The sequence below is a fragment of the Heloderma suspectum genome, chromosome 3 (genome assembly GCF_057233095.1).
Source record: "Heloderma suspectum isolate Gila_16-S chromosome 3, 16-S_ref, whole genome shotgun sequence".
In the NCBI taxonomy this organism is placed as follows: Eukaryota; Metazoa; Chordata; class Lepidosauria; order Squamata; family Helodermatidae; genus Heloderma; species Heloderma suspectum.
Window position 1 is genome coordinate 13,347,657 of NC_139460.1, and position 27,344 is coordinate 13,375,000.

General features: G+C 47.0%; 1 protein-coding gene across 4 annotated transcripts in view; it reads left to right on the top strand.

Moving 5' to 3' along the window:
• Positions 1 to 271: 271 nt before the first annotated feature.
• The window catches only part of ANKRD42 (ankyrin repeat domain 42), a 27,728-nt gene continuing 655 nt past the window's right edge, over positions 272 to 27,344 (top strand). Inside the window, exons 1-11 of one of the 4 annotated variants that reach the window (XM_084842502.1) lie at positions 272 to 433; positions 2,717 to 2,880; positions 3,680 to 3,787; positions 6,305 to 6,424; positions 7,824 to 7,959; positions 8,672 to 8,872; positions 10,881 to 11,006; positions 12,435 to 12,540; positions 14,936 to 15,105; positions 17,567 to 17,693; positions 25,188 to 25,335. In XM_084842502.1, the coding sequence (XP_084698628.1) occupies positions 2,791 to 2,880; positions 3,680 to 3,787; positions 6,305 to 6,424; positions 7,824 to 7,959; positions 8,672 to 8,872; positions 10,881 to 11,006; positions 12,435 to 12,540; positions 14,936 to 15,105; positions 17,567 to 17,693; positions 25,188 to 25,335 (1,332 nt within the window). In that variant the 5' untranslated portion in view covers positions 272 to 433; positions 2,717 to 2,790. Of the gene's footprint in view, positions 434 to 632; positions 786 to 2,132; positions 2,253 to 2,716; positions 2,881 to 3,679; positions 3,788 to 6,304; positions 6,425 to 7,823; positions 7,960 to 8,671; positions 8,873 to 10,880; positions 11,007 to 12,434; positions 12,541 to 14,935; positions 15,106 to 17,566; positions 17,694 to 25,187; positions 25,336 to 27,344 lie in introns of those variants that run through there. The other 3 variants (XM_084842500.1, XM_084842501.1, XM_084842499.1) reach the window with 3 other exon arrangements.

Below are 27,344 nucleotides of genomic sequence, written 5' to 3' on the forward strand. Positions count from 1 at the left end.
TACTCCCAGGCATGTACATACAGGACAGAGGCCTTAATTAGTTCATTAAAATAACACGAACTAATCAGCTAGCATGGTGTAGTGGTTAAGAGTGTTGGACTGAGAATCGGGAGACCCGGGTTCAAGTCCCTAGTCGGCCATGAAGCTCACTGGCTGACTTTGGGCCACTCACTGGCTGACTTTGGGCCACTCACTGGCTGACTTTGGGCCACTCACTGACTCTCAGCCGAGCCTCCCTCACAGGGCTGCTGTGAGGATAAAATGGACAGGAGGAGGATCAAGTAAGCTCCCTTCGGCTCCTTGCTGGAGGGAATCAGTGTAATAATAAATAAGTAAACGTAAAACAATGGTACCCTTTTGAAGCTGAATCCACGCAGGCCCCAGACCGGTGTGGGACCTGCGCTGCATACCAGTGGAAGAACCTGAGCTCTAGGTAAGCCACCTGTTTGTTTGTTTGTTTGTTTGTTTGTTTTCCCCTTGCGCGGCTTGAGGTGAGGAAATCTACTTCCAGCCCTCACGCTTTCTCCCCAGCGGAAGACGCTGTGGTTTCTTAGGTCTGTGGCCGGTGGCATCAGATTCTCTCCCGCACCCCGCCCCTCCGCCACCATTTCCACCCGGCTGCCTGTTGAGGCAGAGGCCCAAGTGAGCATCAAGTGTACACTGTTTCTATGGCAACCCTCCTGCAGCAGCCACAAAGGAGCCAGAAGCAACGGAGGAGGCTTGTGAGAATCCAGGCCGCATCCGCCCCCTTGCAAGCACCATGCCTGCTGCTGTCACCCCAAATGGTGAGACCAGCATTAGTCTCTTCCTAGATAATCTCTCTCTTTTTTTTGGGGGGGGGGATTGCTCCACAAGGCTGCCTCCTTTTTTCTGTCATCGTCTTCTGCTTCGCAGGACTCCTGTGCCTTTAATACAGGGCTGCCCCTTTTTGTTTTCAAATCTTCTGGCACCTCAAGCCAGGGTTCCTCTGAGCATATACAGAGAGCTTTACTCCCTCTCCTCCCACCCGCCATGGCACACGTGCTTTAAGGCTGCAATCCTTTGTTGTTGTCGTTGTTGTTGTTGTTCAGTCGTGTCCGACTCTTCGTGACCCCATGGACTGTAGCACGCCAGGCCTTCCTGTCCTGCGCTCTCTCCCGGAGCGTGCTCAAGTCCATATTCATTGCATCCTATACCCACTTAACTGGGAGTAAGTCAGTTACTTCCAGTAACTGGACACAATGGAATTTACTTCTGTATAGGATTGCACTGTAATTATTATTTTTTTTTAAAAAAAAAATTTATCCCAGACTTTGAAATGGAAATTTAGATCCGGGTTTTTGTTTTGTTTTGTTGAAATGCTGCTTTTACTTGCTCTCTCTGTGTCTTGGATCGTTTTTTGTTTTGTTTTAATATACCTCGTATTGATTGTTCTCTTTGTAAATCACCCTAGAAACCAAAGTTGAAGGGTGGTATAGGAATTAATTAATTAAAATAAAAAGAAATACTACAAATAAATAGAGGTATAGGCAAAGTGCATCTATTCCTGTCCAAAGCACTGGTCCTCTAGCAAGAAGCTGCAGGGTTCCTTGAGCATGTACAGATTGTGTTCTGAAAGGGCATTTTGTTTTTTTTAAACCCGCAACCCGTTTTTTGTGTGTCTTTTTCAATGTAGGGAAATAACCAAAATACTGCTCTTCTCTCACTGCATTTCCATACTATGGAAAAATGACATTAAATGCCCAGTTTCTTTCAATAGCATCTCCCTTCCTCTCCTCAAACTGTTTTCTTCCTAATTTAACCCATACATTGCCTCTACCCTCGCCTGGTGTGAGTAAGGATTCTTTCTTAAGTCTTACTATTAACACGTTATGGTAGGAATGTGTTAAGTATTAACTTGCAAAATTCAAGAACTGAAATCCAGATTTTGTTTAAAAAAAAAAACCCCACAAAAACAGAAAATCCAAAATGGCGTATGCTTGCGTATTTAAAGAAAACAAAATGCCCTTTCAGAACACACTCTGTACATGCTCAATTTTGGATTTATATTTATATGGGTGAGTGAGTATAAGTAAGCGAAGTCATGAGATATAGTTAATTGCTTCCTCTCTGGAGAGACCGCACAGCACTTGCTGTTGCACAGGCTGAGTAACAGGAGAAAGAAGGAAGAGGAAGAGGAGGGAGCAGGAAATAGGAAGTGGTCAAGCGACAGGACATTCTCTCTTGCTGCCTAGTGTCTGGAAGCATGAGGAGTTGTTCCTGTTATCCAACAGGTTTTGCCTCTGTGTGTGTGTTTTAAGTGTGCTTTAAATATATATATATATATATATATATATATATATTGGTTAACCTTGGGGTTTCCTGAGCATGCTGATGACCTCTTGTTTCTTGGTGGTTCCATTTTGGCTCCATTTCTCTCCGCACTCGTCACCTGAGTTTGCTGTTAGTAGTAGTAGTATACTACCATCTATGCACATGGAGTTTTACAAATAAGGAGAGGACCTGTCCCTACCTCTCTAATGGAGAAGCATTTGTGCATGTAAAACTAGTAAAAATGTAATGCAAAAAACTAAGAAGAAAAAGGGACCTCTGCCTTTTGCCTGACAAGCTTGGGGCGGGGGGGCTCACCAGGGTGCACGTGCAGGGGGGAATAAGAGTAGTTCAGGGGTGCCCTAAAGAGCCTTCTCAAACCTGGCTGTGTCATTAAATAAGTTGTTGGCCCATTGCTATTCTTCAGCAGCTCCAAAGAAGAAGAAGTACAAGAGCATTCACGAGGCAGTCAGAGCTGGGAACGTGGAAGATCTTGACAAGATGGTGACGTTTGGAGTCAGCATGAATGATGCAGATCCCATCTACAAGTTTACACCCTTGCATTGGGCAGCCCATTCTGGAAGCCTGGAGGTAAAAGGGAGAGAGTCTGAACAGGGAAAACCACTTGCAATCTCTACTGATCCTATTAGTGCTGTTCTATGACATATAAGATAGGTCTCTGCCCCAAAGGGATTGCAATCTAGAAATACACACACAGGAGACAACAGAGGAAAGGGGGGGATATGGAAGCGAAAATAAGTAGTGTAGAACAGCAAATAGCAGCTCCCCCTCCACTCCTCAAATCAAGGGGTGTAGTACCCAAGGCTGGCCAAATTATTTTGGCACCTGAGGCAAACCCCCCCCCCCCCCCCAGAAGTGCCTCTCCCTGGGAAAACAAATACAATAAAAATAAATTGACTAACAATTTACTGCCCTTGCTTGACACCCCAAATCAGTGCCTAATGGCAGGGCCAGCTTTTGTATGCATTTAGTTCAGTTGTATGTACCTCAGCTTGGTTACAAAAGGGCAGTATTCCCCAAGCTGGTGGGCTGGGGATGCTGGGAGTTGCAGTCCAACACATCTGGAGGCCGCCAGGTTGGGGAACGCTGCAATGGGGTATGGAGATTGAGAGGTCATGCCAAAGGCTTGCCAGGAAAAGTAGACTTTGATGACTGTTTTGAAGTTACCGGCACATAATTTGGCAAAGGGCAGGTTGGGGCATGAAGAAGGATCCCAGGATGGGATCCAACCCAGGCCGACTGCTGATCATGGCTCTTAGGTATATGAGGCAACAGAGATGGAGACAGTGATGCTAGATGAACAGTTGTCAAAGAATGCATGAGCGAACGGGCAGAACAGGAATCCAAATACATGGTTGATTTTTGCTAGTGCCTTCAATGGCTGCTCTGGCATGGAGCTGACCAGACGGCGGTGACTGTAAGAGGCTGGACCGTGGCTCATCTTGCTGCTATCAAAGGTCAGGATGCCTGCATGCAGGTAAGCATCTTCATTTAGTCTTGGTTGAGGCTGACTTCAGACAACAGGCTTCCCCCCACCCCTTTTTCTTTCCACCATTCTAAGCTCTGGATGTTGATGTTGGGAAAGGGGACAGAGAGTAACTTTTTCTTCCTTTTTCTCAAAAAGAACGTGGGTTCATCCAGGGTCAGTGGTGAAGTAGTAAATTTTGAAGTGCAGGCACTCATCATGAGAGTCCCCAAAGCCATGTTCCCAAAGAGAGTCCAAAAATCCAGGCAGCTGTGTTGATCAATATCAACAAACCACTTCCAGCAGTTTTCATCTCCACCAGGAGCAGGTCTTTTGTAAAGCTAGTGGATCTTAATTGCCCATTCAAGACTAAGCCACACCAAAATACTTTGCACTACAACAGGGAACTATATATTGTTGCTGGGAATTGTAGCTAAGCTTAGAGGGAACAGGGAATTCTGAGGGGTATGTGTGTGCTGCAGTGGGCACATTAAGCTCCTGCACATACAGGTATCTTCATTCACTTCAGCAGAGGGGGCAGCTCCTCGTGTGAAGGAAATGCTCATATGGAGCACCAGTCTCTAATCAAATGAAAGTCATGGAGGAGCTCCATGTTCCCTCAAGGGGTGACTGGTGGATATGTTTAGGATTAGAGTGTTGGAAAACAGAATTGGAAAGCCTAATAAGTCTTAGTTATGCCTGTGATGTTACATGTATGTATATTCTGACTTGGATTCCTGCACTGAGCAGGGGGTTGGACTCGATGACCTTGTAGGCCCCTTCCAACCCTACTATTCTATGATTCTATGATTATGAACCTGTGGCTGTATATGTGTATTAATGTTATAGCTCTATGTTACATGGTAGGTAGATCTAGAGTGAGAGTGGGATGAATGACAGGAGGAATTATGTATTTGCATGTGGGAGATGACCGGCTGAGTGAGTAGGGGCGTGAAATGGTGTGTGCTATATAAACAGGGCGCTGTGCTTGTGTAGTGCAGATAGGGATGTAGACAGGGAAATGTTTATATCGATACAGGACTTGGGGAGAGAGGGAGAGGGAGAGTCTGTGGACAGGTAGATTGTCAAGAGATAACTTGTGACTAGGAATTGGGTGTATATGACTAAAGTGGAAATTAAGTGTGCCTGTGTGAGAGGATATAAATAGATAGAAGCTTTTAAAGTTACTCATTTAGTGTTTAACAACTTAATGCTGTAATTAGTAAAGATTTCTTTATTTTATAAAATCCTGTGCCTACTGCTTGTGGCTACAAAAAGTGTAAAGTAATAGCATGAATAAGTCATGTCAGAATAAAGCCCACTGTGTCTATATATATCACAAAGTAAAGGGGTTGGACCTGAGGTACAGGTCTTGGTGGCAGCGTTATTGTGTGTGGTGCAAGGTGTTGCCTGCTGTGGGAAAGGCCTTTTTGAAGAGGTATTCTCACTGTGAGATTGGCAGGAACACCACAGTGCCACAGCAACTCTTTCATAAGCTATGTTGTTCTTGTAACTCTGAAATGAACCCAAAATCTTTCTCAAGGATCTCTGATGCTCAGAGATCAGCCAGTACCTTTCATTGCAGCCTTTCTCAACGGGGTGCCTGACAGATGTATTGGACCACAGCTCCCATAATTCCCAGCCAGCATAGCCAGTGGCTGGAAATTATGGGAGTTGAGGTCCAACACATCTGGAGGGTACCAGCTTGGGGAAAGCTGTTTTATCGGTTCAATTAACGTCTGACAGACTGGATGTAAGCTTTTGAATAACAGAAACTTTATATATTCACTTAAAAAACCCACAACCCATCAGGTTACATTCTTATACATCGATGTTAACATAGCATGTCTGGATTTTTACAACAGGATCACAGGAAATTAATGTAGATGTTGGGTATCTTTGATACAAATGTAACTAAAATTAGCCTGAAACCAATTTAAGTGATACTGCTTCCAACCAAGGAACCCTGGAAATGGTAGATCATAGAATCATAGAATAGTAGGGTTGGAAGGGGCCTAGAAGACCATCAACTCCAACCCCCTGCTCAGTGCAGGAAACCACGTCAGAGCATCCCTGACAGATGGCTGTCCAGCTTCATCCTGAATGCCTCCAGTGTGGGAGAGCCCACCACCTCCCTAGGGAACTGGTTCCACTGTCGTATTGCTCTCACAGTCAGGAAGTTTTTCCTGATGTTCAGCCAGAATCTGGCTTCCTGTAACTTGAGCCCATTATTCTGCGTCCTGCATTCTGGGATAATCGAGAAGAGATCTTGAGCAGAAGGCAAAAAGTCCCAAATGTTTCAATCCTACTGATCAAGTCTTTGGCCTTAAAAATGCTCCTTATTATATGCTATCCCCCACCAGAGCACATGAAAAATCTCCATCTGCCATAAATCCCACTGCCATAAATCCCACTTTGGGTACACTTACTCATAATTTCTTTCAATATTAGATTGCACTGTTGTACAAAATAGCTGATATTACCAAACCCTAAGTTTGAGATGAGCCATTTTGCTTTGTATGTTCATAGGCCCTTCATCTTAATGGTGTAAACCTAGCATCTCAGGATGACCGAGGGTGCACTCCTGCACATCTAGCAGCAACCCATGGGCACTCGTACACCTTGCAAACCATACTCCGGAGTGGGGTGGTAAGAGAACGTTCACCTTTCTACATCTTTTTTTTCTCATAAGAATTGGTACTCTTCTATTTCCATTTTTAAAATTATTATTACATCTTTACCCTGCTCTTTCTCCAAAGATTCATCCTCTCCCCCATGGTTATCCCCACAACAACCCTGTGAGGTAGGTTAAGCTGAGAGATAGCAACTAGCCCAAGGTTACCTAGCGTGATCTTAGTGACTGAGGGCCAAACTAGATCTGACACTACACGTGTCACTTGAAGTGCTGTTGTTTGAATTGTTAATAGCTGCCAAAAAGGGACATGATTTTTGCCAGGACAGACGACCCTTTCTCCCACCCCCCCACCCCCCACCCTGTGATTGCTATTAGTCCCGGAAGGCAAACTTCCTCCAGGGCTACTACTCCTTGGTGGGTATTTTCATTGGGACAATGGTAGGGGAGGAGAGGGTTACCCCCTCCTCACACAGTGCAGGGACTAGAACTCAGGTCTCCTGAGTCTCAGTCCAACACTATATACTATACCATACTGGCTCTCACACTGGCTCTTAGGCAAGACACCCACAATGGGCCCCCCTCCCTCAGTGAGTCTTCTCACTGCCATTGTCACTAATTGCTATTACTCCTCATCCTCCTTCTTGTCACTGCTACCACTTGTTTGTCTGGCAGGCAGAGAGCCAGTAAACAAGTAGACCGTGGCATCTTCTGCTCCTCCTCCTCCTCCTCCTCCTCCTCCTCCTCATGACTGTTGTTTGGGACAGAGCAAGAGGCAGGTGAACAAACAGGTTGCAGTGTGGAAGAGCAACTCCAGGGCGCTCTTGTCAGTGGGTCCCTGTTCATAGAACCATAGAATAGTAGGGTTGGAAGGGGCCTATAAGACCATCGAGTCCAACCCCCTGCTCAGTGCAGGACTCTAAGTCAAAGCATCCCTGACAGGGGGCTGTCCAGCCTCATCTTGAATGCCTCCAGTGTGGGAGAGCCCACCGCTTCCCTAAGGAATTGGTTCCATTGTCATATTGCTCTAACAGTCAGGAAGTTTTTCCTGATGTTCAGCCGGAACCTGGCTTCCTGTAACTTGAGCCCATGATTCTGTGTCCTGCATTCTGGGGTGATCGAGAAGAGATCCTGGTCTTCCTCTCTGTGACAACCTTTCAAGTACCCTTTGCAGGGACCCAACCATGTGTACCCTTCGTGCTGGCCCTGAGCAGAGCATCAGTGGACAAAAACTCTTGCATTGATGTCTTCCTTGTGGACATCTAGTTGGCCTCTGTAGGAAAGAAGATGCTGGCCTCGTTGGTCTGACTTTTTATGTCCTCACATTATTTCTTTCTCAGCTTCACATGGCTTCTTCAGCAGCAATTTTAAAAAATTGGCGTGAACCACTCTGCTTCTTTTCTTCTTAAAATGCAGGATGTGAACGTTTCTGATAAGAATGATTGGAAGCCTATTCACAATGCTGCCTTCCACGGGCGGCTAGGCTGTCTGCAGTTTCTAGTTAGATGGGGAGCTACTTTAGATGACGTGGATAACAATGGAAATCTTCCAGGTACAGCAGGGGAAATGTCCGTCATTATCATGAGCTAGGGAATGGAGGAAGGGGACAAATATTTTGATGCAGAGAGAGAGGAAGTACCCTGGATAAGAGCTGGAAAAAGTGCAGGAAAGGGCAACTAATATGATCAAGGGGCTGGAGCATCTCCCCTATGAGAGAAGGTTACGTCAGCTGGGATTGTTTAACTTAGAAAAGAGGTGAATAAGGGGAGACATGATAGAGGTGTACAAAATAATGCATGGTGTTGAAAAAGTGGATAGGGAAACATTTTTCTCCCTTTCTCATAAGACTAGAACTCAGGATCATCCCATGAAGCTCATTGGTGGGAGATTCAGGACAGAGAAAAGGATGTCCTTCTTCACACTGTGCATAATTAAATGATGGAATTCACTTCCACAAGATATAGTGATGGCCACCACTTTGGATGGCTTTAGAAGTGGGTTAGACAAATTCCTGGAGGAGAAGGCCATCAATGGCTACTAGTCCTGATGGCTATATGTTACCTCCAGTACCAGAGGCAGGATGCCTATGTACATCAGTTGCTGGGGAATATGGGTGGGAGGGTGCTGTTGCACTCATGTTCTGCTTCTGGGTTTCCCATGGACAGCTGGCTGGCCACTGTGTGAACAGAATGCCATAGATGGACCCTTGGTCTGATCCAGCATGGCTCTTCTTATGTTCTTATGCTCTTACGTTCTTATGACAGTTCATCTGGCAGCAGCGGAAGGTCACCTGCACTGCTTTAAGTATTTAGTGAGCAAGATGCCCACTTTGGTCCATGCCTTGAAAGCCAGAAATGACCATGGGGAGACACCAAGGGACCTGGCACAGAGGTTCTACAAGGACGGTATTGTGGAATACATTGAAAGTCTGCAGAAGGAGAAGGGTCAGTTGGAAAAGGAGGAAGGTGAGTAACCAGTGGGCAAGGTGACATTGATCTCCATGGGAGGGAGAAGGATTAGTGTAGTGCTCTAGCCCAGGGGTGGGCAGACGTCAGGTTTGCTGGATCTACTTTTATTAGAACCCCAAGATCCACCACCTGGTACAAAAGACATGCACTTAGAATTAACGAACAGATGCTGAAGCTGAAGCTCAAATATTTTGGCCACCTACTGCGAAGAGAAAACTCACTGGAAAAGACCCTGATGCTGGGAAAGACTGAAGGCAAAAGGAGAAGGGGACGGCAGAGGATGAGACGGCTAGATAGCATCACCGATGCAATGAATATGGACTTGAGCACACTCCGGGAGAGAGCGCAGGACAGGAAGGCCTGGCGTGCTATGGTCCAGGGGTCACGAAGAGTCGGACACGACTGAACGACTGAACAACAACAAGAGCTCAGAAAGTTGTTTTGAGAACCAAAAAGGAATGGCACTCACAGTCTTTCCACATAAAGCTCTACTCCCAGTTACTTCAGGCTTTTTTTTTCAGTTCAGCAGTATAATTCAGTTGAGAGGGGAGTCATTTTGTTGCAAACAATTGAGAGTTAGGAATCCTTGCTGATCACCAGAGACCTACTGGAAGATCCAAATCTATCTTCTGCCCACACCTGCTCTAGCCCATTAGGACCAACAGCTAGAGGCACATGGCTGAGGGCAATCAGTGTGTTAGGTATATTATTGTCATCTCCCTGGGTTCAAATCAGAAGAAAAAGAAGGTTTATGTGTGGAAGAATTAGGGGTAGAAAACAGAAAGTAAATAAACAGTTCTACTTAAGTCCAGATCCTTAAATAGACTTAGATAATCATACTGGTCCAAAGCCAGGATCTCTCCCCAGATGTCCATTGAGGGATGATCCCAGAGCCTGGGGGCAGGGGGGTGGGCTGACAAGGTGAATGAGGGCCAACCAATCAGGTGTAGCCATTGTACCAGTAGGCGGAGCTTTATGGTGCACCTGAGTAACACAGGAAGTTCATCATATAGACATATAGGGAGGGCATCGCTGGCTGGGGAATGCTGGGAGTTGTAGGACTTTTTTCTGGCCAAACATGCATAGGATTGTTCCTTAAGATGTGCAACTAGAGCAAGCTTAGAATGGAGATCTTAGTTTAGGGGATTTTTACAGTAACCATGTTAGTTTTGGCTAAGCATGACAGATCTCTGATCTGTCTCTTGGCTCCTATGGATTCTTGCTATGGATCATCTTCCTCAAATGGCCTTAAGATCTCAGAAGCATTCTTTGCCCTGAGCACAGACCCCCCTGGGGGAAACCACCAAAGGCCCCCCAACTCACGAAACTGAGGAGGAACCTTCATAACCGTGGTCAAGCTGAGATTCTAGAGGTCTGCAGAAGAAGTGCTGAATGTAGTCCTGGCTTCATCATTCATCTTTGTAAGATTGTAAAAGTATGAGCAGGTTTCTAGCCCTTATGGGTGCAACAATGGACTTGAAATTGTGTGGGTGATGCCTGCTTTAATCTCAGAAGCCAGAGGGGTGGCTGTATAAGATTTCCAGTAGCTTGGAGGGCAAGGCTTCAATGCCCCGCACAGCCACTCCCCCAGGTTGAGCAAATCTAGAAATAATTAGGCAAATTCATTCATTCATTCATTTCTTATATCTCTATACCGTCCAAACCTGAAGGTCTGTGGGCAGTTCACAAAATGATGCAAACTGTGCAACAGGGGCCCCTGCTGAGATGTGCCTTCTCTTAAGAGTGAGTAATTCTGTACATTTGCATCTAGAGTGACTGAATATTCCAGTCATGTGAAGATACAGCCAAATTACCCTCCCCAGTGAAAGCTGGACAAGCCACATAATTTATACAGTTCAGTGTATCCAACCTTTCCTTGGTGCAGAATCTGGATTACCTGGGCTCTGTCATCTTAAACTGAAACATGGCTAGCAGAGGTTCTATTTGCTTCTATTTGGGGGTTATTGTAGCTGACCAGGCCTCCTCTTGTTTTCTCTCTGCATAGATCTAACATTTCCAGGTCATGATGCTGCCTTCAGAGGGGACCTGGAGACATTAAGAACATTACTGGAAAATAGAATCATCAATATTAATGAGCGAGACGATAAGGGATCCACTCTTTTGCACAGAGGTCAGGGAGAGCAGTGTTTTTAAATGGCTGTTGCTTTGCTCCCAAATGGTTTACTCTTGTTTTCTAAGTGGCTGCAGATTTTATTTTGTTTATTTATTGCATACTGTACTCCAAGATGCTCCAAAAACCAAGCATAGCCCTCCCCAACCTGGTGCTCTCCAGATGGTTTGGAACACCCATCAGCCCAGGTCAACATGGCTAATTGCCAAGAATTCTGGGAACTGTGGTCCAAAACATCGGGAGGGGACCAGGCTGGGTTATCATGCCAAATTAGGGCTGGGGAGACCTGGGTTAAAATCCCCACTCTACCATGAAGTTCAGTGGGTGGCCTTACGGCCTGGTTTACATGATCATGGAGGTGAAATCAGACATAATGGCTTATTTTTCCACCTCCCCATACATGTGGTCACATGCCAGGGGGATTTGCATAATTACCCTCGGCAGTGCAGCTTGTCATGTCATGCGAATCCAGTGTGGCTTGTTGCCTTGGGTTACAGGCCACTCAGAACCCTACAACAGCCCATGGGTTCTGGGTGGCTTGTTACGCATGGCAACAAGCCACCCTAGCTGAGTTCAAACAACATAACAAGCTGCATTGCTGAGGGTAATTATACAAATGCTCCCAGCACACCTGGAGAGGGTGGGGGAATAAGCCACGCTCCTTCCGTGATTGTGTGAACCTGGCCTCTCTCTGGGCCTAACGTACCTTCACAGGGTTTTAGGCAAAATTGTTGAAAGGGCAAAGTATAATATTTTGCATAAAGTTTGCAGAATACGCATAAATCTGCCTTTTTGGGGGCACAGAATTTGGATCACTTTGGTGTAGCATTTTAATTTATTTAGCAAGGCGTAGATACAGCGGTATTCTTAGAGATCAGAAACAAGCACAATAGAGACAGAGTTAGGTGTGCCTGTGAAGTGTAGTTAGTCTGCCTCTGTCTTTTATTAATTTGGAATGTCACACGTCCTTTAACTAAAATGAATTTAACTAAAATGAATTTATGCACACCTAATGCTCTGTTGGATTGTGGTTATCATCTCTGACTATCATCAACTCAAACCAACCTGAGCTCCAGTCCCATTTTTGTAACGTTAGATATAACTTTGCCTCCATGATGGCAGAGGGCTTTTAAGCATATTACTGTCATTCAAAGGGGCACGAGCTAATTTCTAAGGCAAACCCCCTTACATTTAATGTATATAAAAAAAAAGGTAGCTGTGCTGGTCCATGAGAAAAAAAAATCCAAAATCCAGAGTGGGGCAATACCATTAGTAGGGCCAATCATAATTCCAGAAAATTGTGCAAGCTTTTGAGTTCTCCAGAATTCTTCATTAGACTAAATGGAATTTTGGTTGGTCCTAATAAAGATATTGTCCAGCTGTGGATCCTACATTTTTACATCTCACAGCTTCTTTTTCTCCTGTTAGCTGCCGGACAAGGTCATTTACATGTCTTAGAGTGGCTGATCAATAGGGAAGCAGACTGCAACATTGCCAACGAAGCTGGAGAGACGCCGAAAGACGTTGCCAAGAGGTGACAGTTTTATGATACTTGGCTGGGTTTTCTTTTGCACACAGGGGGTGCTCTTGAGAGGAACGACTCTGGATGAAATCCCACTGGGCATCAGTTCTGACCAAACATCAATGTGGATTTAAATCAATGCTCCGCAAGCTGAAGATCAGGGAGCAAAGCTTAAGGCTGGTTCACATGACCACAGAAATTGGACTTGTTTTTTACATTGGAGGCTTCCATTCCAACCCCCACCCCCTCGTCCCACCTCATGCGTAGAATGCACATATAATGATGGTGATGTGAGCCACCACACGCACAAGCATGAGCATGATGTACAGTATGTATTTTCTCATACAACCTGTGTGCATTCGGTCCATGAAGAAACCTCCCCCTGGTCCCCCATGGCTGGCACCCTTCCTGCATTGAGTTGTCAAGGCCCCACTGCACATCAGCTGCAGAATTAATTGCATTTGGCAAATAATTCTAGGCTGAGTTCTAGGGTGTACTCTTAGTTCATGAGAGGCACTTCATGAGAGTACACTCTAGAACAGGGTGCAGAACGTCAGGCCTGGGGTCAAATCCAGCCCAACTGGGGTCTCAATCTGGCTTTCTGTGGTTCCCCAGGTGGTCATACCTGCTTTCCCTCATCCCACCCCCTTTCCCCCAACTGCCAATCATTTGTTGGTTTCCTGGCATTTGTGCAGTTTCTCCTCATTCTAACAGGTCGAAATGCCTCTCCCCTCTCCCCTTTGCCTTGCTAGTTCCCCTTTCCCGCCCGGGGTCTAGCCTTGCTATTTCTCCCTGCCCCCCGCCATTGTTTCTCCTCCTCCTAGCCTCTAGCCTTGCTCTTTCTCTTCCCCTTTGCCTTGCTGTTTATCCCCCTTCCCAGCCTCTAGCCTCACTATTTCTCTCCCCACCCATCTCTTTAGCTCACGTTTGACTAGCCAGGCCTCCACAGCAGCCATGATGTGACTAGCCACATCTTCCCTTGGGAACCATTTTCCAAGCAGTTTCCAAGCAGTGCCCAAGCAGTTTCTCAAATTCCCAAATGTGCCCACGGCCCAAAAGGTTGGGGACTCTTGACCTACATTGTAGGCCCCACAATAACAACAACAATAACAACAACAACAACAAAAGAAGAAGAAGAAGAAGAAATAGAAATACAGAATTAAAACCTTTACAATCACATTGTGCCAATTAAATCATGGCTGGTTAGTCAGGGAAGGCTTGTTTAAATAAAAATGTCTTCAGCAGGCACCAAAAACAGAACAATGTTGGTGCTGGCTGACATTAGCTATCAGGGAATTCCATAGCAAGGGAGCCAGTGCACTAAAGGCTCTCCTCCAAGTGGACTCCAAATAGACTGCAGGCCCATGTGGAACGACCAAGAGTGCCTCATCTAATCAATGACTGGGCAGGCTGCTAAGGGAGAAGGTGCTCTCTCAAATATCCCGGTCCCAGGTATATATCTCATCAAGGAATCCCCACCCCAGCCCCCAGCACACTTCCATGCTTCCGAGAAACAGTTTTGAAAACCACAGATTTTGGGAGGAGGGACCATAACTCAGTGGTAGTGCTCCTGCTCATTGCTTTGCATGCAGGAGGTCCCCAGTTCGGTCCCTGGCATGTCCAGCTAAAACGACCGGTTAGCAGCTATCTGGGACGACCTCTGCTGGAGCCCCTCAAGAGCCACTGCCAGCCAGAACAAGCGGCACTGGGCTAGAGGGACAGATACTCTGACTTGGCAGAAAGCAGCTTCCTGAGTTTGGGGAAGGGGCAGAAGGTCCCACATTCAGTCCCCGGCATCTCCAGGCCTCTGTCTGAAACCTGCAAGGGCTGCTGCTAATCAGCGTAGATCAGGGGTGCAGAACCTGATGGGTTCTATGGGGTCTCCTATGGGGGAAGTGCCTCCAACCTGGCCCTCTCTGGGCCAGATGACATCAGCATCCGACGACAAGGTCAGTGGCCTCGCTTACGGATGTCACGGCCCTGCCCATTTTGCCTTTCTCTGCGCTGAGCGAGGCACAGAGTTTCATGCCCTTCTCAGCATGGAAAAAGGGATCGTCTGGCACTGGGAGATGCAGCTGCTGTTCCCAGCACCTTCCGGGTCCCAGGGGCTTTGCATCATCCCCATGAGGACAGCATGTGCAGTGGTCAGCCAAGTCGCAGTGCCCACATCTCCCTGTTGTCTTCGAGAACAATGTAGAAACACTAAGCTAGAATGAGCAATGGTTTGACAGGATGTAAGGCAGCTTCCTAAGTTTGAATCAACTAATTGGGCTGCTCGAGGGCAGGGGGCAGGTGTCCAGGCAACAGCTGCCACTAAACCAGAAACTACAAATTGCAATCAGCAGCAGAAGCTCTGGATTATCTTCGTGCGTTCTCCAGTGACCTAATGGGTGCCTGAACTGTGTAGGTTTGCCCAGTTGGCCGCTGTGGAATATTTAAGAAACAAGATGGGAAATGACTCCGATGAGGAAATTGATATACAGGACCCACAGTTCTTCGAAAGACATGGCGTGGAGGGGAGCACGGACTGCGAGGCTGATTTGAATGTAGACAAACAGGACAAAACAGACAGTCGTGGTGAGTTGTGGACCTTCTTCTCTCTGTTTAGGGGAAGAAAGCAAGGAAGTGCTAATGGTAAATGGACATTAAGAGTTAGTCCAGGAAGTGGCTATAGTCTGCAGGCAGAAAGTCATGCTTGATGGGCCCATAGCTACCCTCATGAGGGTTATGGTCTGTTTTACAGTCAGGTAAATAAAAACAGTGTGTTGTCTACAGATGCATAAGAACATAAGAAGAGCCCTGCTGGATCAGACCAAGGGTCCATCTGGTCCAGCATTCTGTTCACACAGTGGCCAACCAGCTGCTGACCGGGAACCCACAAGCAGGGTAGGAGTGCAACAGCACCCTCCTGCCCGTGTTCCCCAGCAACTGGTGTACACAGGCTCACCGCCTCTGGATCTGGAGGTAGCACACAGGCATCAGGACTAGAAGCCACTGATAGCATTCTCCTCCATGCAGTTCTAGCATGTGCAATTTTAGCAGCTCCTTTAGCTAGGAGCTGAAGACATCTCCTCCAACACGTGGCTGTCTATTGCAGTGCATCACCTTGATTAGAATAATGGAGGACTCTTTAGGGCCAGGGTGGCCAATCCTTGTTATTGGGTTCAAATGAAGCTCTCACACCATTGGCCCAGCTATCCCAGTATTGTCTTCTACATGGACTGCCTGTGTCTCAGGTAGAGGTCTTTGCCAGCTCTACGGTGCTGCCAAGGCACCACTGCGTGGCTTTCCTTTCCAAAGAGGCTGGCTCAGCTCTTGTTGGAACTGTACGGAAGCTCTGCGCCAAGAGGTGGAGTCAATATCCCTCTCCGTGACTCCAGGGTTTAGTTCAGAGCTCTGGATTGTCTTCTTGCGTTCTCCAGTGACCTAATGGGTGCCTGAACTGTGTAGGTTTGCCCAGTTGGCTGCTGTGGAATATTTGTCTCTCTGTGGATGAAATGTGTATGGCTGCTAGCACCACCAGCAAAAGGATAAGGTAGATTGAATGTACAGAATCTGGTATTTCTGTGTTATGTTCCAAGGGCCTAGTTCTCAATGACGGGGTAGAGCTCAGCTCCAAGACTTCAGACTGTAGGTCTAGGGTGCTTCCAGATGGGGGGCTCCTAGTGCTACCAATCAAAAGACATTCGGTCTTTTCCACCTTAACAGATCTTCTGTGGAAAGACAAAGCATGGAAGCAGCAGTGGGAAAATGCAGGAAGGTTACAAATGGAAGGCAATGTCATCTGGCCCCCTGCATAAAATTCCGTGAATGATGCAGGGTGCTTGCCCACATACAAAACTGGCCCCATATGACTAAATGCTTCTCTGCATTAAGGGGGAAAAACCCTCCATGCAGAAAACTATTACATCGAGGAAAATGGTGCTAGCCTAGTCTTCACCCTGACATGCTAGTTTTCTGTGTCTAGGAATGTTTTTTTTGGGGGGGGGGGTGAGGGAGCATTCAGTCCTGTGAGCCCCCAACTGTAGTCCAAAGTGGTACAGACCAGACACAGGTGTACGACCTCAGCAAGAACTACACCAAAGTGATAGGAGGGGAGTGCATTGCCCCTGGCAAGAGCAAACAAGGCCTCAGTCCATATCTGCAGGTAGGATGAGTTACTTTCAGTTGGACTCTAGAAGCAGGTACAGGGCCTGATTGAAGATACTGTTTCAAGTGATTATTTGTGTGCAGGCTGAAGCTCTGGAGTTCCCCATGATAAGAACGGCGAAAGAGCCCTGCTGGATCAAACCAAAGCTCCAACCAGTCCAGCATCCTGTTTCCTTACAGGGGTTGACTAGATGCCTCCAGGTAGCCCAGTAGCAGGTCACGAGGCCCATCTTCCTCTCTCCTTGTTGCTCCACAACAGTTGACATTCAGTGGCATAGTGCTTCTTGTGAACACAGAGGTTCTCTGATCCTCTGAACATGGAGGTTTTCAGTAGGGATGGGGGAGAAATTTGTTCACATTTTAATGCAAACTTACCTAATTTTATACTTTTGAATCACTATGCATACCCAAACTCAGCTGTCCTTCCAAATTTGCACTTTTCCAACGAAGTTCTCTAATAAAAAAAGTGTACAAAAAGTGTTTTGTAGGGCAAAGAATGTCAACGAATGGATTATATGAGGAAAAAGTCTTGCAAAAAATGTAAGTATTAGGCAAAAATACATACAAAAATGCATGTCTTAGGAGAAATGTGCACAAAAATGCCTGTGAATTTTCATGCGAATGTAAAAAAAAAGTCTCAAAGTTCAGGATGAACCAAATTCAAGATAGGCATAATGAGAAACTGAGAGAAATCGAAATTGACGGATTTACTCATTCCTGGTTCTCATATAGCCATGGATAGACCTATGCTCCGTGAATTGGCCTAACCCCCATTGTCTAATGACCATTCCCTAAGGGAGCCTGCTTTTCTAGCTTGTGTGTGTGTCTGTGGTGTTGGTGTTGGACTAGGCTGATAAAAAGGCTCAGAGGACTGCTTTCCCCCTCGCAGAAAGAGCCTACCGGAAGATTGAAGAGCTGCAGAGGCTCCTAGAAATTGCCATCAGCAATTTCAAGCAACTTGGAGGAATAACCCCCGAAGAAAGGCAGATGAAAATAGAAGAGAGGGAGCTTGTCAAGTAAGAGCTTTGGAAATGGCCGTGGTGCCAGTGATGCAAGGAGTCAGGGCTCACAGGCTCGAAGCACCGGGCGTTTTGATTAGCAGGGACGAGGATGTCATCTGCCACCCCCCTCTGGCTTCCTGTTCCCTCCAAGTTTATTTATTGCATTTATATCGCATTTTTTTTCTTCCAAGTAACCCAAAGCGGCATACATAAATAATTCTCCTCCTCTCCATTTTATCCTTACCACAACAGCCCTGTGAGGTAGGTTGGGCTGAGAGTCACCGACTGGCCGAAAGTCGCACAGTGAGCTCCATGGCTGACTGAGTGCGGACGAGAACCCGGGTCTCCCAAGTCCCAGGCCAACACCACTACACCACACTGGCTCTCGGTTTAGGTGCAATCTTCACAGTAGCTGGGGGAAAATGGATATCCCTAGCAAGAATATATTATTTTGATCTGTGTTGTAACGCAACATAGTATTTTGGGGCGGCTTGGTCTTGAATTGGGTAATTAAGAGTCTTTGGCTTTACAAAAGACATATATAATACAGATAGACAGACTGATGGATCAACACAGCTACTTGCATTTTGGGACTTTCCTTGGGGGCACGGCTATGGGGACTGTCTGTCTGTCTGTCTAACACATTTATATCCTGCCCCTTTTCCTCCTTAAGGAACCCAAGGTGATGTATATAATCCTCCTCCACTCCATGTTATCCTCACAACCACAACCCTGTGAGGTAGGTTGGGCTGAGAGTCTGTGACTGGCCCAAAGTCACATAGTGAGCTTCCATGGCTGAGTGGGGACTAGAACCCAAATCTCCTGACCCAGTCCAACACTCTAACCACTACACCGCACTGTCATGATGAGTGTCTCTACCTCTTACCGCTGCATAGCACTTCATGAAACATGATAGGCTCTTGGAATCCACGGTGCCGAGGAAAGGCAGAGTTGTAGTGACGACTCAAGTGCAGTTTTTTGGGATGCCAGCTGACGATTCATGTTTCCGTCACCTTTCTGCAGCACCAGGTCTTAAATGTGCTGAGTGGACATACAGAGCACTTTGGCTGGGGATGTTGCAAATTGTAGAGGGCACCAGGTTGAGGAAGGCTGGTCTGTGACAACTGTTTTCGACTCGTCATTGCTGAGGAGCATGTTGTGATCTGTCATATGGAACCCCAACCTTCTCTCCCTGCTGTACAAAGTAAAAACAGATCAAACCCCACAACAAGAGCCAGTGTGGTGTAGTGGCTAGAGAGACAGGAGATCCAGGTTCTAGTCCCCACTCGGCCATGGAAGCTCACTGGGTGATTTGGGGCCAGTCACAGACTCTCAGCCCAACCCACCTCACAGGGTTGTTGTTGTGAGGCTAAAATGGAGAGGAGGAGGATTATGTACGCCGCCTTGGGCTCCTCAAAGAGGAAAAAAGGTGGGATATAAATGTAATAAATAAATAAATAAAAATATAACAAAGTAAAACTGCTAATAAGTAATTTTACAATTGCAAATTTATGTATTTATTACATTTCTAATCCGTCCAATAATCAATGGTCTCCAGGCAGATTACAAACATTAAAAGACTAAAATGCCACAGAACAGTTATAACTATAAAATACAATAGAAATATTTAAAAGAATACAATGCAATGCAAGTAAAACAACAGCCAGCACAGGAATCGATAAAACAGCCATAAAGCTCTAGAACTAGGTCTTTAAAATGCCTGGGAGAAAAGAGAGGCCTTTTTCTGGCACTGGAAAGATAATAATGTAGACGTCTAGGTAAACCTCTTTGGGGAGTTCATTCCATAAGTGGGGTGCCACTATGGCGAAGGCCCTCTCTCATGTTGCCACCCATCTAGCGTCCTTTGTTGGGGGCACCTGGAGGAGGGCCTCCGAAGATGACCCAAGGGTCCAAGAAGGTACATGTGGGAGGAGACATTCGTTTAGGTACTCTGGTCCCAAGCTGTTTAATCCAAGTAAAAACTGATTTTGAACATTCTGCATTGACGGACTTATGGTTGCACATCATGAAGCTAGCCTGGGCCACATGTTACTCATGGGCACTCCCACACAGAGTGGGGGTGACTAGCTAGCGCGGGCGGGGCAAGTGAAGTGCCTGAGATTGGGCCAGGGGGTCTGTAAAATTTTGCTGATCCTTTGGGGGATGGTCATAGAACCCAAGGGTTCAACAGACCCCTAGTTGGAAAACACTGGTCTTTGGTATTGCCTAGGTCTTGATGTTGCTCCATTAGAGAAAGACATAGAATAGAATCATAGAGTTGGAAGGGGCCTCAGAGGCCATCTAGTCCAACCCCCTGCTGATAGGTGGCTATCCAGCCTCTACTTGAAAACCTCTGACAAAGGAGAGTCCACCATCTTCTAAAGCTGTCCGCTCCACTGTCAGAACAGCTCATAGCATCAGGAAGTTTTTCCTCATATCCCATCTCACTACAGGATGAAAGGCTTGGATGCCACATTCCTGATCGTTCCACACACACATACACCCCTCACACCTTCAATTCTAGAATTGCCGTTGTGGACAATTCTTTAAGGGTAGGCGGTAGCGGCACTAAGCTGTAAACCTGAGATAGAGGTGGGGTAGGGTGGGGGACTGAGCTTTGGAGAGGCAACCAGGAAGCAATGGGCCAACACCAAGAGGCTCAAATTTGGCAGATCCACCACAATACCAATATTAGCTCTCCCGCACCCTTTCATAGGCTGGTCGCAGCCTACAACAAGCAAAACGTTTTAACGGGGGCACTGTTTAGCAATGTCCTGCATAAAAATCTGGTTGCTTTGCTGCCCTCTGCTGTTTTTTTCTGCGCTTACACACAAGGCTAGACTGCTTAAACTGGATTCTTGTAAGCACCCTAGTTGTTGCCCATGACTTACCACTTTTCTGGATTTTTATGAAGAAAGATAAGGTGGTAGAATTCTTGGGGGACAGAGTGGACTCCATCACTTCAGACTGCAGAAGGGTTGGTTTTTGTTTTGTTATTAACCATTTTTGAATAGTCCCCCCCCCCCGCCCCATGTAAAAGACAACAATCTCCATGCAAGTAAGAAACAGCAATGACAACCCTAGCACATCAGGGAGACAGAAAGGTTCTAGCCTTTGGAAAATATCACAGAAAATCTGCACACCAATTTCCTGATGTCAAGTCTAGTTTGTAGGAATAAGAGATGAATTAATGTGAAGTTGTTGTTGTTGATGTTCAGTCGTTAAGTCATGTCCGACCCTTTGTGACCCCATGGACCATAGCACGCCAGGCCTTCCTGTTCTCCCGGAGTGTGCTCAAGTTCACATTCATTGCATCGGTGATACTATCTAGCCATCTCATCCTCTGCCGTCCCCTTCTCCTTTTGCCTTCAGTCTTTCCCAGCATCAGGGTCTTTTCCAGTGACTTTTCTCTTCGCATTAGGTGGCCAAAAAGTTTGAGCTTCAATTTCAGTATCTGTCCTTCCAATGAGCAGTCAGAGTTGATTTCCTTTAGGCTGGACTGATTTGACCTCCTTGCAGTCCAGGGGACTCGTAAGAGTCTTCTCCAGCACCACAGTTCGAAAGCATCAATTCTTTGGCGCTCAGCCTTCCTTATAGTCCAGCTCTCACAGCCATACGTTTCTACTGGGAAAACCATAGCTTTGATTAGACGGACCTTTGTCGCCAAGGTGATGTCTCTGCTTCTTACTATGCTGTCTAGGTTTGCCGTAGCTTTCCTCCCAAGGAGCAAGCGTCTTTTAATTTCATGGCTACAGTCACCGTCTGCGGTGATCTTGGAGCCCAAGAAAATAAAATCTGTCACTGCTTCCATTTCTTCCCCTTCTATATGCCAGGAAGTGATGGGGCCAGATGCCATGATCTTCGTTTTTTAATGTTGAGTTTCAAACCAGCTTTTGCATTCTCCACTTTCACCCTCAACAAGAGGCTCTTTAGATCCTCTTCGCTTTCTGCCATGAGGGTGGTATCATCTGCGTATCTGAGGTTGTTGATAATTCTCCCGGCAATCTTAATTCCGACCTGTGATTCATGCAACCCGGCATTTCTCATGATGTACTCTGCATATAAGTTAAATAAGCAAGGCGACAATATGCAGCCTTGTCATACTCCTTTTCCAATTTTGAACCAATCGGTTGTTCCATGTCTGGTTCTTACTGTTGCTTCTTGACCCTCGTACAGGTTTCTCAGGAGAAAGGTAAGGTGTAAGGTGTAAGGTGGTCTGGTACTCCCATCTCTTTCAGAATTTGCCACAGTTTGTTGTGATCCACACAATCAAAGGCTTTAGCATAGTCAATGAAGCAGAAATAGACATTTTTCTGGAATTCTCTTGCTTTCTCCATGATCCAGCAAAAGTTGGCAATTTGATCTCTAGTTCCTCTGCCTCTTCAGAACTCCGCTTGTACTTCTGGTAGTTCTCGGTTCACATACTGCTGAAGCCTAGCTTGTAGGATTTTGAGCATAACCTTGCTGGCATGTGAAAGGAGTGCAATTGTACGGTAGTTTGAACACTCTTTGGCATTGCCCTTCTTTGGAATTGGAATGTAAACTGACCTTTTCCAGTCTTGTGGCCACTGTTGAGTGTTCCAAATGTGTTGGCATATTGAGTGCAGCACTTTAACAGCATCATCTTTTAGGATTTTAAATAGCTCAGCTGGAATACTGTTATCTCCGCTAGCTTTGTTGTTAGTCATGCTTCCTAAGGCCCACTTGACTTCACTCTCTAGGATGTCCGGCTCAAGTTCAGTGACCGCACTATCATGGCTATCAGGGACATTAAGATCTTTCCTGTATAGTTCTTCTGTGTATTCTTGCCACCTCTTCTTAATCTCATCTGCTTCTGTTAGGTCCCTGCCTTCTTTGTCCTTTATCATGCCCGTCTTTGCACAAAACGTTCCCTTGAGATCTCCAATTTTCTTGAAAAGATCTCTAGTCTTTCCCATTCTGTTGTTTTCCTCGATTTCTTTGCATTGTTCATTTAAGAAAGCCTTCTTGTCTCTCCTTGCTATTCTCTGGAACTCTGCATTCAGTTGGATATATCTTCCCCTTTCTCCCTTCCTTTTCACTTCCCTTCTTTCCTCAGCTACTTGTAAAGCCTCATCAGACAGCCACTTTGCTTTCTTGCATTTCTTTTTCTTTGGGATGGATTTCGTTGCTGCTTCCTGAACAATGTTATGGACCTCCGTCCATAGTTCCTCAGGCACCCTGTCTATCAGGTCTAATCCCTTAAATCTATTCCTCACCTCCACTGTATATTCATAAGGGATATGATTTAGGTCATACCTGAATGGTTTAGTGGTTTTCCCGACGTTCTTCAATTTAAGCTGAAATTTTGCAAGAAGCAGCTCATGATCTGAGCCACAGTCAGCTCCAGGTCTTGTTTTGACTGACTGTATGGAGCTTCTCCATCTTTGGCTGCTAAGGACATAATCAATCTGATTTCAATATTGACCATCTGGTGATGTCCATGTGTAGAGTCGCCTCTTGTGCTGTTGGAAAAGCGTGTTTGCTATGATCAGCGTGTTCCCTTGGCAAAACTCTATTAGCCTTTGTCCTGCTTCATTTTGTACACCAAGGCCATGCTTGCCTGTTATCCTAGTGATTTCTTGACTTCCTAGTTTAGCATTCCAATCCCTATGATGAAAAGGACATCTTTTTTTGGTGTTAGTTCTAGAAGGTGTTGCAGGTCTTCATAGAACCGATCAACCTCAGCTTCTTCGGCCTCAGTGGTTGGGGCATAGACTTGAATTACTGTGATGTTGAATGGTTTGCCTTGGATTCATACTGAGATCATTCTATTGTTTTTGAGATTGTACCCCAGTACTGCTTTTCCCACCCTTTTATTGACTATGAGCACTACTCCATTTCTTCTAAGGGATTCTTGCCCACAGTAGTAGATATAATGGTCACCTGAGTTAAATTCGCTTGATTCATTGATCTTACATTCCAGTAATGTGAACTAGTGGTGTGCTAGTCCAGGAGCATCTTGGATTCAACGGGATAGACTCCTCTGGCGGCCAAACCAGACATGACATGATTCATACACTTAGGGCACAATCCTATGCATGCTTAGACAGACAAAAGCCCTACATCTCCCAGCATTCCCCAGTCAGCTGGCAGATTGTGGCCTTAGTTGTTTTTTTTTTAAAGTAGCTGGAGGGAGGGGAAACTTGGACTGGGACCATGGCAGGGAAAGGGGCGTTAGCCTTTCCTCTCACCATGGACCCAATCTGGTTTGGGGTTCCCTAATGCCAGGGGTGTTGAACCTCTTTCAGCCCAGGGCCAAGTTCAATTTCAGGCAAGCATTCCAGCAGTGGGTGGGACCACAGGCAAAGGGAGCAGGGCTAAAAACATGTTTTAGGTTAATTGCCAGTTACTAAGCCTTAGGAGAGGAATTTTAACCTGTTAGAATGGGGGAAAAAATGATGCAAAAGCTAGGAAACCACCCAGCCATCTGTGATTGGGAGAAGGGGTGGGGGCAGGGAAAGGGGCGCGGCCTTCTGGAGAACGCAGAAGGCCAAATTGGGACCCCAGGCAGGCGGGATGTGGCCTGGTGGCCTGAGGTTCAACGCCCGTGCCCACTGCAAGTCGCATTGGGAAGAAAGCTCCCATTGACACAGGGTTAAGTGCAGGCCTGTCTGCGGGTTTGCGGTGTCCCTGGGCTGAGTTTCCTCTGGTGGGTCCCTTCCTCCGTCAGCAGGCCCTGCCAGGTTTACCTGGCTGTCGTTGCAGCACTCCAAACAGTGATGGGCAGCACCCTTTAAAATTTCCCACAATTCCACGGAGCAGCATTAGGTCAGGGGCATTGTGGGAAGTAAAAATGGTGGCTAGATAGAGCCGTTTAGTGTTGCTCCGAGTGCCAGGCCAAAGAAAAATAACCGCAAGGGAGCCCAAGGCAGGCATCAGGATTGGAGCACTGGCAAGGGGTGGCACAGCCCCGGTTACATTCCGTCCCTTCCTCTGCAGTCCTGATCCAGATCATCCCCACGCTCAGGCAAAGCTGCCACATCCACGCAGTTGCTAAATGTGTGAATACCGTTACGTCCAGTTTGGCTCTGAACCACTCCCCCATTTGTAAAGATGTCCCATCTCCTTTATCTGAATAACACACCTGGCTAGACCTGTGAATCACAGAGCTGTTCCTAGAACTCTAGTGCAGCCTTTCCCCAACCTGGTGCCCTCCAGATTTTTTAGACTGCAATTCCTATCAGCCCCAGCCACTATGGCCAATGGTCAGGAGTGCTGGGAGTTACAATCCAAAACACCTGGAGCACACCAGGTTGGGGGAAGCTGCACTAATGCATAGACTGCTAACCTGACAAGGTGGCTCCACAGCTTTGCAGCCAGGGCAGTGGTTTGCAGGAGCCATCTGGTATCTTTACTACATAATGGCAGGGGCAGACCCAATCAGAGGGGGCAGCGGCAGTAGCAATTGCCTTGAGTGCCACTTCTGGGAGGACAGGCAGGATATACATCCAACGAAAACATAAATAAAGGAAGCTTGGCTTTGGACAGGACTGTTGGTGAGCTGCAGGCACAGCTGGAGTACGAGCGGATGCGCCGGGAAAAGCTGGAGGCGCAGGTGGACGAGTACCGGGAAGAGATAGGGAGACTCAAAGAGCAGCAAGAGAAACCCCAGATTACCGCAACCACCATCCCCATGGTGGGTATCCTGCACTGTTCACCCTTTCTTTGGAAAACGTGAGACGGGGCCCATGTCCGTATGTGGCATCCTAGAGCAGCTGCCAGGGCCCTGATACCCTTTTAAAAAGGCTCTGTTCTGGTGTTCTGAGTGACTGCGTCTAGCTACCATCTTAATTTCCCACAATGCCTGCAGTGGTGCACTACTCTGCGGCATTGTGGGAAATTAAAATGGCAGCTGCAACCCAGCCAGTGCTCTTACAAGCACTGCTCCTGCCCACCGTCACTGCCAGGTGAGGCCACCCAGCCCAACCAATAGAGGGGGGTGGCCCACCGGAGGAGACTTTGCTCAGGGCTCCCTCAAACCTAGAGCAGGCCAGGATTCTTACAGTACTCACCTCCGCTGGTTTCCACCCTGGATTTCAAGGTCCCATTTTGCCAGAAAATTTACCAGAGGGGGACTCAAATCCCTGAAACTGTTTTCCTTCTGGTAGATATCTAAGTTTGAAGAGAGGGGAAAGAAGTGGCTTCTCTTCCCCTCTCTTCCAGAGAATTAAAGCACTGAGTGGGCCAGAAGAGGGAGGGGGAGAGTGGAGGAACTCTCTGGCTTCCAGGTAGGGATGTACAAAAGTCACTTAACTTTTCGAAGGGTGACATTCGTGGTGGGGGGGGAGGCGCTCCGTCCCTCCCCCCGAAATTCTTCCCGGCCAGCTCCACTCCACAGCAACTCCGTGGAGCCGCCGGCCAGGACTGCCCACAGCTGGACATCTGGCCGCTGGGCAGCCTGCACAGGGACGCAAATGGCGGCCACTATAGCCGCCACCATTTGCGTCCCTATATTTTGCCGTGATAGGCTATGTAAATATTTACATAGCTTATCATGGCCCAAAAAAAAAAAAGGGGAACGGAAATGGCGGCCGCCATTTGCGTTCCTTTTTTTTGCCGTGATAGGCTACCTAAATATTTACGTAGCCTATCACGGCCTCCGCAGGGAAGCAAATGGTGTCCCTGCATTAGCCGTGATAGGCTACGTATTTATGTAGCCTATCACGGCTATAATGATGAAGCGAATGGCAGCTGCAAACGCGGCCGCCATTCGCAAAGCAGCGCGAATGGCAGCAGGTAGGTGCTCCATTTCGCGTGCCTTTCACGGGGTGGGGGGGGTGGGGGGCTTCGTTCCGCCACGGATTTTGGGGGACCAAATGCACTGGCATTCCACCTCACCGAGATCCGTGGCAGAATTCTCTGACATCACTCCCTCCAGGATCCTCAGCGGGGGTGGGGGCAGTGACCCCTAATAGGGAATTTTCTGGACTGCAGCCTCCCCCCCACCACCTGCATTCAACCCAATGGAAAGACTGATCTCCATTGAAAACCAAGCATGATGCATGTGCAGAGTAAATTCCGCAACCAAAATTCTGACAAAGTGATGAGAGAGTCATGGGAGTGAACTGAGGGAATCTGCACATCCCTAGGAAGAAGTCTGCCCACGGAGAGCCTAGTAACTTCATTTAAAACACACACAGACTTAAAGCAATTGTACCCTACCTTTACAAAGTTCAGCTTCATTCCAGGAGTGGAGCAAAATGCCCTCTGCTCTATAATCTGGTAACTGCTAAAGCAGCCTTCCCCAACCTGGTACCCTTCAAATGTGTTGGACTACAGCTCCCAGCATCTGTGCTGGCTGGGGGTGCTGGGAGTTGTAGTCCAACACATCTGGAGGGCAGCAGGTTGGGGAAGGCTGCTTTAGCAGTTACCAGAAGGCTGTCCTAAAGAAACCCACCCTATAGTAGCTCCACAGCAGCCCATGTGTCTGCCCCAGTGTGTCCTGTCCCCTTGGACATGATAACTTTCTATGCGCAAGGAGCTTTTAATCTGTTGGGGGAGTGCCCAGCCCCTTACAGATTAACCCACAGCCTGAAGCTGCAAGGTTTAAGAAAAGCGTTCCCCATTTGATAATGCTGAGCATGCAGAACTGGAATACAGAACTAGAATTAGAAGAGCAAGTGGCCATTGCTTCCCTGGAAAGTG